Genomic DNA, 12,393 nt, shown 5'->3' with positions numbered 1-12,393 from the left:
TTAAACAAAATATCAAAATGTAAACAAATCAATAAATATAAAATACACAAAAAAATCTATTTACAGTGTCTTATCCCAATAAAATTTAAGGAAAATGTTTTCAATTCAACTACCCTCATACACTTCTTCACACCACAAGAATTCTTGGTATCCTGATCATTATACGTCAATGTACTCTCAGGTGCCTAATAAACAGGGGAGTTGAAAAAAATCTTCAAGTTTTAGAAAAAAAGGGGAGGGGTGCTAATTACCGGGGGGTTGTACCTCTAAATACCCCCAAAATAAGGTAATTATGAGATTAATTGATTTTTAAGAATATTTTCAGTTGGCAAAAAGAAGTCCCCTTACTTTGCTCCAAAAAGCCTGCTTTTAGCCTTTATTTACCTTATTTTTGGGTTTTCAGAAGTACAATTTCCAACCCCCCGGCAATTAGGTCCCCCCGTTTATTAAAATTTCAAAAATTTTCCAACCCCCCTGTTTATTCGAACCCCCCCCCCCGTTTATTTGGCACCTAAGAGTAAGCGGGGAGAGGTCCTAATACGGTGAGAAAATTATCAAGGGAGCACGCACATTTATTAGGCACCCGAGAGTAACCTTTTTCCAGCTTTAAAATTCGTCTTTCTTGGCGTAGTTGTTCAAGGGTTCATAATTGACTTGCCATTCATGTCGACAATATTGTGAATCGACAACATTTTCCGCTGGTATACCACGTCTATGAAATCGAAAAAACCAAAAAGTAGAAAACTGAGAGATGAGATGTACGTATTTTTTTTTAAGAACAAACTATATAGGAACATTAGGCTTCGATGGCGAAAATTTTCAGAAAAAGTTAGGAATATTCTAAAAGTTTTTCTACGGGTTTTTTATGACTATGGTAAGAAGTAGTAGGAAGCCATTACCTTTTAGTCTTTGTTTTGTATATTGTGTCCAGTGCAGTAATAGCTTAAGCTGTGTGTGTCAATCGGTCAATATATAGTTTTAGCTATGTGTGTCAATCGGTCAATGTCAGCTCACTAAACCTTCCATCCAGAGGTCAGGAGTTTTTTGAATAAGATTCGTGTGTCTGCCTGTGTCTGCTACATGTTATTTTGTATCATTTGCTTGGAAAAATCATGTATTAAAAACACGAATCCTATGAAATACAATAGTCTAATTTGGTCTCCTGCAAGTCTTAAATTCAGTGACCGAGTCACCGTCGATCAGTACTCCACTATCTTGTCAGTTTTCATGCAGTGTTGAACTCATAATTGATGTCCCTTCATTACTTTGGTATAGTATCCTCGATGTACAATACTTCTTGTCACCAACGGTAAAAATGTCTTGAATACTGTATTCAGTTTTTTGTTACTCGTGATGACGTCACATTACAGTGCCGTAGCAACCGAGCCAGGAGGGGGGAGGGGGCTTCCCCGATAATTTTTTCAAAGGTAGTTTCTTAAAGACGACTTTTCAAAACTTCAAAGAAAATATAAATGTTTGGCTTGAATTCAAGGATTTTTGGTGTATTTTCCAGCGATGAAGGGGCCTAATTTTTCAACCCCCTCTCGGGCCAAACCCATTAGCCCTCGCGGTCTCACTAAACTTCAGCCCCTCCCCCCGAATATCAAAATACTTCCTACGGCACTGGTATTATATTTTCAACACCATTACAAAAATTGAGCAGCTCCGCGAGAACATATTATATATCAAATACTTATTCAAAAATAAATACGGCCAGGCGAAATCAATCAGCGTGCGCAGAATGTCTCAGACATATGGAAAGTGAAAAAGCTTACAACACACGAAGTTTCTAAAATAACTAAAATGGCCTGCAACAAAGTAAGAATCAGTCAGTATGCGGGAAGAAATGTTACTCCCACTTCAAACGAGCTTCAACAGAGGAAACACATACCTCAAATATCGGCATCTGTGTTCCCACATTCTCAATCCAGCATCGGAGACATCAGTCACAGTTTTTGCACTCCATAATCTTTCACCAACAGCTAAAGCACGTGCCCTGTGAAAGAAAAAAAGAAGCTCAGTCGAAGCTCGCTAATTCGAGCTTGGTCGGGGAATCTTATTTGTTTGATTTACAGAGAGATTCGAATTTTAGAACGTATTTTAAAATGTTTCTCCTTGACGGCAAGTTCGAATTATAGAAAAATAAAAAATGAGTGAGAGTCTACTGTATTCGAAAGCCGGTAAAATGGGCTTTTCAAGAAAGAAAACGTACATCCCCTGTTGAGGAGGCCCATTTCTATTCCGAGGGGGTGAGGTTTGATTTGTGGCAGAATTCCACAGGGATATACAAAAATCTGTAAAAAATAACTGGAATTCCATTGAGAGTAGCTTTTTAAATTCTATGTACATTTGCAAGTCAACTTAGATTTTTACAAACCTTGTTTTTCTTAGCTCTCATCCCTCCCTTTTAACGACAATTATCTGTTACCCCGCCCGTTCTGTGAATTCGGGGAGGCTATACATCTCTCAAGAAAGAAGGCTTTTTAAATTACAGTCAACCCCCTCTAAATCTTCCCTCTATATTCTTCGAGTATTTTTATAATCAGAACTGAAACATTGGTCCCCTCATCTGTAATGTATAAAATACTCTCCGTAATCCGAATCTCTTTCTATAATTCAAAGAAAAATTTTTAGTCCCTGGAAGATCGAGTTAGACAGAGTCAAATATATTTTCTGTTCACTCAAAACCGTAAGATATGGGAAAATAATTTAAACATACCATGTTCTTGCGAGGAGGTTAGTAGCGTCAACCCATTCACCCCACATACAAGCCGTTCCTCCCAAAACCAAGTCCAATTGCTCTTGTGTACCGTCGAACGATTGCGGGTCTGCTTTGTAGTACTGAAATAATTAAAGAACATCATTTAACGTACCTAAAAACTATTTGCTTACTCAGCATTTTTAAACAAACGAGAAACAATTTCATTCGTTTATTTTGCTTTGTCAACAAAGAGGCGCGCCTCCTTTTATATCATAAAAAAGAATACTTTAGGCGTACAAACTTTTACGGGCAGAAACTTTCGCGATTTTCGCGATTTTTAGCACTTTTCGCGAAAGTAAATGTATTTGAAAATTCTTAACAAGGTGATTCGCGAAAGTTTACGCTCGCCAACGATGTAAAAATAATAGATAACCAACTTGCCTTGATTCTCAAAAAACATCCGTGTTACGGTTGTAAAAATATTAATGACATTTTGCATCGTAAAAAGTGCAATTAAATAAAAACTTGCTTCATTTGCAACCTTCTATTGGCCAGAATCGATCACGTGATGTATATTTTTCCAAAATTTGGGTTAGAAAAAGTTTATTTTCCTATAGGCAGCCTCACAGAAGGAATTTTTTAATTAGTACCTTTATCTTTTGAAAAAAATTCCAAAATTTGCAGTAAATAACAATTCAAATTTTCTATCAATTCAGTGGATGTCAAAAAGTGTGTCAAAATCTAGCTAAAAGCATAACACGCACTGCACACAGAGCTATTTAAAGGAGTGCTCATTTCAATAGGAAAACAATGGTTGTTCTCTTGGGAGAATTGCCTTCTAGAGGTAGTTGGTTATCTATTATTTTTACATCGTTGCGCTCGCAGTAAATTGTCTAAAAAGTTGAAAATCGATAAAGCTTCCAAACCAAAATCAAAATTAGTAATTGTTGCGTTTTTAAGCCTTAAAAGTGTCATTGAATTCATAGAATACCAGTTTTAATGAAATTCAAGGAGTATTTACGTCACTTTCATTTTGATCATATGATTCGCAAAAGTTTATGCTCGCGAAAAATATTTTTCCTCAAATTCACGAAAATAAATGTCGCAAATTTCGCGAATTTTCGACCTCGCGTAAGCTTCTGCTCGCGAAAGATTATACGCCTAAACTATCTTTAAGTATTCTATGCATATTGTGTATTAGCATAGAAACTAGAGTCAAACAGTGTAAGGTAACGGACGTCCTCCGACGTTTTAGTACTCAGCCAATCAGGATATAGACTAATCAGAAAATCGGCGAGGATCTCGGAAGAAATTTTCATTCTTATAATAGTCTCTTGAGCCAAGTGACAACGGTTTTGGCTTAGAAATATTTGCATTTTTCAGAGGTTTTCAGTATTCAATAACTCAATCAAAACATTCAGAAAAACATACATTAGGCCAGTCAGCCGCGTACGAGATGTAGTTCAAATACCAGGGGCTAGATAAAATTGTACGATAGCCGAGCTTGGTAACTTTCGCCATCTCGTTTTGCCATCCACCCTTCCAAACGTTAACAACTGTGTCAGGTTTGACCTACATCGAGTATAAAAATAGAAAGAAAAAGACTGAATGGAGGTACAAAAAATACATACTGTAGGCCAGTCTTGGGCGTACGAGATATAATTGAGATACCAAGGTGAAGACAAAATGACATTGTAGCCTAGAGTTGTGATTTTTTTCGCTTCGGCCTTCCATTCATCGTTATGACCTCGCCAGATATTTACAACAGTGTCTGCTTTAACCTGGATGTGCGTGTGAGAGAGATGTGTTTTAAGGGAGTTAAATTTTTTAATATTCTTTAAAGCGTGATGTTTTTAATTAATAAGTGGCGAAGTGGTGCATAAGTGACATTAGTTTACAATTTTAACACACATGTTAGCAGTTGAATTCATTGCTGAAAATAAGCGTTTTCTATCATCGAAAACAAATGATATCAGCTGCCAAGGTTTCTTCCTAAACCTCCAAGAAGTTTAAGTATAATTACTGAAAGAAAAATAAGTCCTTTTGAATAGTTGCAAATTTGGACAATATTGGACCAATTCCATTAAAAGGGATTAATTCTGGAGATTTAAGTATACCAAATTGTTTGAACAAATAATTTAAGTCGTTCATGTTAAATATCAGGGAAAATTAGCCTAATAAAACGATATTACGAAGTCGTCAAAAGTTCAAGGGAAATTACTGAAGCCTAATAAAACATAATCAGGTGTCTTTTAAGCCGTATGGTTAAAACTGTAAAACAGCGCTGACGCACACCAACGCAAACCCCAGTCAAACTAGGAAAATATGACAAATGTGAATGTTAACCCAGTTTACTGAAGATGGAGTTTACGAGTGTTTTTTAACAAATATTAATTTAGAACTCTAAATCTGACACTGCTTGGTTAAAGAATTCATCAAGAATATGGGCCGCAATATTCAAATACTACTTGTAGAGTTCAAATGTTGGTTGTAGGCTGAAGGGTGTAATAGGTTCGCGAGGCGACGGGTAAAAACATAAAATCTAAAATCGACTCTTTGAGACAAAAAAATGAGACCATTTGAGGGATTTTTGTCAAAGTTTTGGGTGATTTTTTCAAAACTTTTGGTCCTTTGAGAGGGAAATTCTCGATTTTAGTGATTTTGGAACCCTTTGAGAGACTAACCTATAAATTTGTACCACATACCCGTCAGCTGTTTTGCCTAAGTGCCCCCGGGCTATTAACAAGATAACAAGTCGATGAACTAATAAGTCAATCTAATAATTTTAGTTCTTTATTTAATGTTCAATCAGGTTAAAATAGTTCGCTTAAGAGATAATTTCCCTCGTATGTTAAATTGATATTAATTTAATAGTAGACATAATTAGCGTAGTTACTGGTAGTTAGTAATTTTAGTATTTTAGCGAAAAATTTACGGGTTTGCAAAAACGAATGGAGACGGCATATTCAACCTAAATGAAAGAAGTCCCGTCATATATAAAATAGCGTTTTCAAACCTTGACTTGATTGTCGACGACTTCTTGCCAGATGACGTAATTCTTTCCAAGAGCGCCAACAATATCCAATAATCTATGACGTGATAGAAAACAATAATGAAAGAAGGTCTGTATGTATTAAAATATAAGACAAAGCTACCAAAACCAAAACCACCCTGATAATCAGTTTAGTATTAAAATCTATCAAGAGAAAGGTCCGAATTCTGATTGTAAAAACTAATCCACTACTGAGTTACAGATTTTCATTATTCCGTTTTTCAAATGAACCGGAGTCCAAAATTAAATTGGACTTGTATTATGCTTACTTCAATAAAACTATTTCTATAAATTGGACTTGGACTTTTCGACTTTCTCGTGAGAAAAAAGTAGTAGAGTAAAAAAAGGTATGTCCAATAACTTAACGGAGTATGTTATTCGTTCGTAAAATGACTTTTACGCAGAGGATCAACACATACTCTTGAAATTTCGTTGAATTTTTTTGAATTTTGGGCCGGAAAGCCTCTTTATAGACTTCATTGAGACGGAAACCCGCCTGGGACGGAGGAACTTTTAACACTGGTACAATATAGTACCCAGAATTAATTGTAATTTGCTGTCGACCAGGGGGGGGGGTCGGTACTAAAATCTCAGACATACATGAGTACTAAAAGGATTTTCGCTAATTTTTGACATACCCCCACCTATTTTTCGAAAATGTTATTTTAGTACTAAAATTATTTTGAACAATTTAACATAGATACCACCCATTTTTTGCCCTTTTACGGCTTTAAATTTACCAAGATGGGGTCATTGTTACAAACCTAGTCGAATTTAGTGCATCAATCTGCAAAATAATATAATTTTATTTACTAAACTGTGCTGAACTGTACATAAAAATATTTTCAAAAAATATTTAAAAAATTGGAAAAGTTCTGAAAGATTTCTGCAGATTTTTTTGAAAATTCCTGAAAAAAAAATCAAATTTTTTCCAAAATTGTTAAAAAAAAACTCCATTTTGGCTGATTTTAGAACAAAATACTAAGATTTCTCAAAAATTTCTTTAAGAGACCACCCTTTTTGGTATTTTAGTACACATGGTACTAAAATTATTTTTGAGCTTTTTTGCATACCACCACGTCACTAAATGTCATGATGTCTGAGATTTTAGTACCGACCCCCCCCTGTGTCGACAATTAAGTATTTCTATAATGGTAAAATAAACCTGAAAACACACATGGGACGGAAGCACTTTTAACACTGGTACAATAGTATTCAGAATTAAATTAAGCCAGATTAAGCTTGTAATTTTGCCGTCGACGAAAATAATTTATAGGATAAAATAATAAACAGACCTTTGTTCGTAATATTGTTCCAAAAGTGAATAATTCTTTCCCATGTCATGGTCGGCCATCCATTTTGCAATGTTCGGGTTGCTCTCCCTATGGAAAAATAAAGACTTTTAGTGATAGATGGCTTCTCTTTTACAGAAAGTTCTGTATTCTAGTCTAGGAGTCGTCTTGTTAAAATCGTCTTCGCTATGGTTTATACTGGCTGTCATCTTGCAATACCGACGCCGACACACGTTTATTGAAATCCGAAAGTTAACTCCTTGCTTTAAATGGCTTCAAATTGTATACCAATCGTGGTAAAATAGATTACTCCACTAATTACTCCACATACATATTACTTTCCCTCAGCCAATAAAAACATGATAAATTATCTTGTCTCTAGGTAACTGCTGTGGAGTTAGTTATTCAAAAGACCGTCGCGTTCGCCAAAACAACTATTTTTGGTAGATTGAAAAAAAAAACCTTCAACATATATTTGAATTACCAGTAATACTACTTACCAACAGCTGAAAGAGACCTCATCACCACCAAGATGTAGATAAGCATCGGGGAACACTTCTGCAACCTCTTTGAAAAAGTTCTTCAAAAATTCGTAGTTACTTTCGACAGTAGGGTCGATTGGTCCAGTGTTTCTACAAAGATAATCGAGTAAAGAGATTAAATAATATCTGGTCGATTTCTTGGTCCTAGATTTCGGTAATTCAAATAATTACTTATTAAGCTACGAGAAACTATCAAATCCGCAAGTTTAAAAATTCTATTCGTAACTCTATCACAGATTTCTTTAGTTATTGTATTATTTATTTTATTATTATGTAAAGATTCAATCATCATAAAATCTGGAATCTCTCACACAGTACCTCCCTAAAGTTTACAATCAAAGACCATCGTACACCGTCCAGATTAGCCTTTCCCCGCGGGTTGCGGGGTGGTTGGTCACACTTTATAAAACTGTAATGTTCGCGTAACAAACATCGAGCATAGCTGTTTATGCTTTAAATTATTTTATATTCTTTTATGTCATGAATTTAGTACTATAATAGGATGTAAAAAACTCAGAACAGGTGGCTGTAAGAATTTATTTGCTCACTAACCCGTTTGGTTTGCCACTCGAGTAGCATTTGGTCAAAAGGTTTTCAATACTGTACCACGAGTCTGAATGTCCCTAAAAAAGAAATTCAAAATTTAACGAAAGAAAAATGTTTTAGATACTTAGAATTAGCCAGACGTAAACTCATAAAAAATTTTTATATGAAATTAATAGTTAGTTACCAGAAAGCTTGAAAGACAGTCGATTTTCTGAATTGCCCTCAATTATCTTTTTTGACGAAAGTCAGCAGAAAGTCGCTTTTCTTTAAATGCCTCCTTTTGACATAAATGCAATGGCTTCGACCCTTCAACCTTTTGTACTACCGACGTTTTGTCGATCTTTTGTCGTTTCTAAAGAAGTCAAGGCTGAAAGACGGCCGCCAAGGGAAATCCTATGTCTAAATGTCTTAGTTTGCCCTCTCGGACCTAACGTGAATTCAAGAAGGCTGTCTAAAGTCAATGTGTTGCCTTCTTCTGACGTTAATACAATAACTTCTTAAAATCTTTTTCAAGCAAAATCTTTAATTGCCAACTTTCTACCCACTTTTCGCTTTACATTCTAACTGTTAGCAAAGACCGGGCAGAAAGTAGACTTTCTAAACTAGAACTTACCGGTGTATCGAATTCAGGGAGGACGCGAACTCCTCGCATACGGGCGTACTCAATAACGCGTTGCACATCTTCTGGATTGTATACGTGAGTGGTAGAGTTGAACGATCCCTAAAGGAGATTCAAAAGAATTATCAAGTGATTCTGAGGCTGCCAGTCGGAGGCGACCCGAAGGCTCTTCTTTTGATAGCTATCCACCCGAAGGTAAGGGAGGACGCCTCTCTTTCTCCCTGGATTGCTCTCTTGATCCTTGTTTTAATTGCTGAGCGTCAAGCAGAGAGGCATCAAGTACTAGTGCGAAGTCTTGACCCGGTATGACCCGGCCAGGGATTGAACTCACGACCTCGGGCACCATAGCCGAACAATCTATCTTTACACTCGAGTCGTTTAAGAATTACAGTCAAAAAGTCAACCTATAATAGCGTTCCTAGCTTATGTGTTTCAGATTACCATAGCGTCAGCTGGGTTTAGGTCCTAGGCAAAATTAGGTCCCCCTTGAGTTTTAAGTCCCTCCTGAGTTTTAAGTTTCCCCAAAGATTTATGAATTTTTTGTTAGCCCCCAGGACTTTTGACCCTATAGAAACTTTCAAAAAATTGATCCAGAAAATGTTCAAGATTCATGAGCTTCAATTTGAGTAGATGAAGCCAACTGTTAAGCAGAAATATCTTAGCTCTCACGTTAAGTGATGAGATTTTAGCTCACCCCAAGTACATAGGTCCCCCCAAAAAAAGTGGTGTACTTCCAGCCCCGTCCTTTTTTGGAAACAATTTAGGGTGTAACCCCCCCTTAAACAGCAGGGGGGGGGGCTGACGCTATGATTACTTTATGAGGCATTGTTAAACTGTGGGGACGAGAAGACTTGTTCGAGTTAACGAAACATTTGAGACATATCTAAATAAAGTAAGAAAAATATATTTTGGAACAAGCCGCAAGAGATTCAAGTTAAAGAGACTCTAATGTGTACAACTATATTTTTTGAAAATCATGTTTTTCTGAATAAATAAAAAACAGTTGAGCTGGGTTAGAACAGCTAGCAAAATTGATATCACGGTATAAAGTATATAAATACCATTTCACTCAAACTTGGGAAGGTTTTGCTGACAAAAGGGAAAGAGGTTTCATCAACGATATGCCAGTGGAGAACATTGTATTTGCTGTATGCTAATGCATCCTGAAAATGAAAAAAATACATGTCATTTCTGTCCAATTACCTTCTTTCAGGAGATTTGGGTGGGAGAGCAGCATATGCATTTCGTCCTTATTAGGACTCATCAGCACTGCATACTGCACCCTACCTTTTTTGCATCTCACGCCATAAAACTAATTGTAATAGAGTCAAGCTTTGAAGAGGTATGACCTGGCTGTCCTCAAGCTTTCAGATTAGAAAACTAAAAGGTGAATGACAGCCAGATCCTGGCTAAAAAGCAGATCCTAGCTAGAAAGAATAGAGTAACAAAACAAACTTACAATGAATTGCTCGATGGTTTGAACGGAGAGGTAATGTCTTGAAGTATCGATCAAAAAGCCACGGTGGTGGAAACGCGGGAAGTCGTGAATCTTGTTCGAATTAACGTAATACTGTGAATAATAGAAATATTATTTGAGCTTTGGTCAAATTTATACCTGGTATACCCTCACTTTTGACGGTGTAATGCAATGGTTTTAGTTGATCTTTTAAATGCAAAGGCTTGAAACTGTCGGCTTTTACATCGAACAAAAGGGGACATGCAGTAGGCTTTCTAAATTTGGTCTTTGTAACAGTGTTCATAATCCTAAGGTAATGAAATGGGTTTTTGAAATCCTAAATTTCCTAAATAAAGGGGTTATAAAAAGAGACAGGATATTTTCATAATCATAACAAGCTTTTGCAAATGAGGTGCATATACTCTGTTTTTAAACATAACATTAATTTGCCACACACAACAATTCGATGGAGGTGTGAGAAAATTATCCTTCAGGAAACGAAAATAAAACATAATAGAGGTGAAAGAACCAATCATACCTTGTCACTTATGTTTTGGTAAACGGCTTGACTGAATGTTTCAAGGCCTGAATAGTAAAACAAAAATAATAAAGTAGTTAACACCTTGTAAACACAGGAAGTGAGAGTTTCATGACTGAGGTTTGATCAGATATTATCCTTCTACAGAAGGTTTGGTGACAAAGAACCATAAAACCAAATTAGGAATAGAATACGAATGGAAGACAAAATAAAACCAAGTCCACAATTTCAAAACTATTTTCCTACAAGAAGATGCATGCTAACCAATAAACTTGATAAAAAAACATTCCAAGAATTTTGTGGTAAACCTTAAAACTGTGCTCCCTATAAATTTGGATCCAAAACCATTTATGACATACCTCTTAGAGCACCCCAAACAGTATTTGCTTCAATCGAGGCCATGGGTGCAGCGATCACCAAATTATCTAAAAAAATGATAGAATCAACCTTGAATAGAGTGTACATCATAGCTTCAAGGGTCAAGGGATTAAAAAGTTCTTTGATCCAATAGCACATTGAAGTACTTGCTACAATATCCAAACCCAGCAGGAAAGATGAACATAGCTTTTTCTAAAGTACTCCGATGATCATCATAACTCATAAAGGATGATAAAAAGCCAAGCTCTAGTTTAGACGGCCGACTTTCTGCCCTGCCTATTCTAATTGTTAGAGTAGGCAGAAAGTGGGGAGAAAGTGGGCAGTTAAAACCTTTACTTGGAAAAGTTTGAAAGAAGTCATTGCATTGATGTCAAAAGATAGCAATGCATTGACTTTCGACAGCCCACTTTATGCTAACTTTCACAATTAGAATAGACAGGGCGAAAAGTGGGCCGTCTAACTAGAGCTAAAACTCTTAAAACATTTTGTCGCATTTTGATGAATTTGAGATGGAAATTCTAATATGATGAAAAACAATTTAAAATCTTACAAGACTCGTCCATTTTGAAGTCCATTGCTTTGTAAGGTTGGATGATGTGGACATTCAAGCCAGTGATTTGTGGGTAATTGCTGTCAGCTCCACCAACTTGTGCATCAGGGAAGGCAATCATCTTGTATCTGACCAGAGCTGCTTGGATAACATCTGAATCTTCACCAGTTTTAGTGAAACTAAAAGTGAAGGTTTATATAGCAATTTGAATAGGCCATAAAGTTAAACTAGAAGTAAAAGGGATATTTTTCCTTTTTTACCTCTAAAAATAAACTTAAAAAAAGTAGCCATCTGTAAATAAAATGACATTCATAAGTAGAACAAAGAATATTCAGATCTTACAGGAAAAAAGGTCACCAAAATCATATTTTATTATATAATATACACTCAAAAAGAAAAAGGCTGCCTGTTATTCTAAAAATTTTGGCCTCTAATTTCTAAGTATTATAGTTATAATGTTACCTGAATTTTTCTGGGTCAAGAGACATCAATTTTGTAGCATCTTTAGTTTCTTCTTGTGGTTTGGGAAACAAACTTCCAAACACATAATCCTTGACACGAAAGTTATACTTCAGTCGTTCATCCCTTAATCCACGGTTGTCAGATAGTGTTGGTTTGCCACCAAATACACAGGATATGGCAACCAACAGGATGATTAATTTTAACATTTTTCAATTGCACAGATATCTAAACAAGCTACTTAAAAAATCAGTCACAAT

At 35.9% G+C, this 12,393-nt stretch overlaps 1 protein-coding gene across 1 annotated transcript; it reads right to left on the bottom strand.

Annotated features, from left to right (window-relative positions):
- LOC136810114 (beta-hexosaminidase subunit beta-like) lies at nucleotides 1-12,393 on the bottom strand. Its single transcript, XM_067066682.1, has 15 exons — nucleotides 12,137-12,393; nucleotides 11,675-11,853; nucleotides 11,106-11,171; nucleotides 10,747-10,793; nucleotides 10,212-10,322; nucleotides 9,814-9,915; nucleotides 8,747-8,854; nucleotides 8,140-8,210; nucleotides 7,546-7,677; nucleotides 7,049-7,135; nucleotides 5,718-5,790; nucleotides 4,133-4,273; nucleotides 2,720-2,841; nucleotides 1,892-1,996; nucleotides 1-712 (listed from the first exon to the last, which is right to left on the bottom strand). Exons 1-15 carry the CDS (start codon nucleotides 12,340-12,342, stop codon nucleotides 607-609), a joined length of 1,656 nt encoding a protein of 551 aa, XP_066922783.1. The 5' UTR covers nucleotides 12,343-12,393; the 3' UTR covers nucleotides 1-606.

This window comes from Clytia hemisphaerica, unplaced genomic scaffold (genome assembly GCF_902728285.1).
Source record: "Clytia hemisphaerica strain Z4C2 unplaced genomic scaffold, Clytia hemisphaerica genome assembly, whole genome shotgun sequence".
NCBI classification, from domain to species: Eukaryota; Metazoa; Cnidaria; class Hydrozoa; order Leptothecata; family Clytiidae; genus Clytia; species Clytia hemisphaerica.
This window is presented reverse-complemented; position numbering and strand designations above follow the sequence as displayed.

Coding starts and splice junctions, on each gene's coding strand:
- LOC136810114 (XM_067066682.1), bottom strand. CDS start 12,342: ATGTTAAAATTAATCATCCTGTTGGTTGCCATATCCTGTGTATTTGGT. Junction 8,855..9,813: donor TCCCAAGTTTGAGTGAAATG/GTATTTATATAC, acceptor AATCTCCTTTAG/GGATCGTTCAACTCTACCAC. Junction 7,136..7,545: donor GAGGTCTCTTTCAGCTGTTG/GTAAGTAGTATT, acceptor ATTTTTCCATAG/GGAGAGCAACCCGAACATTG.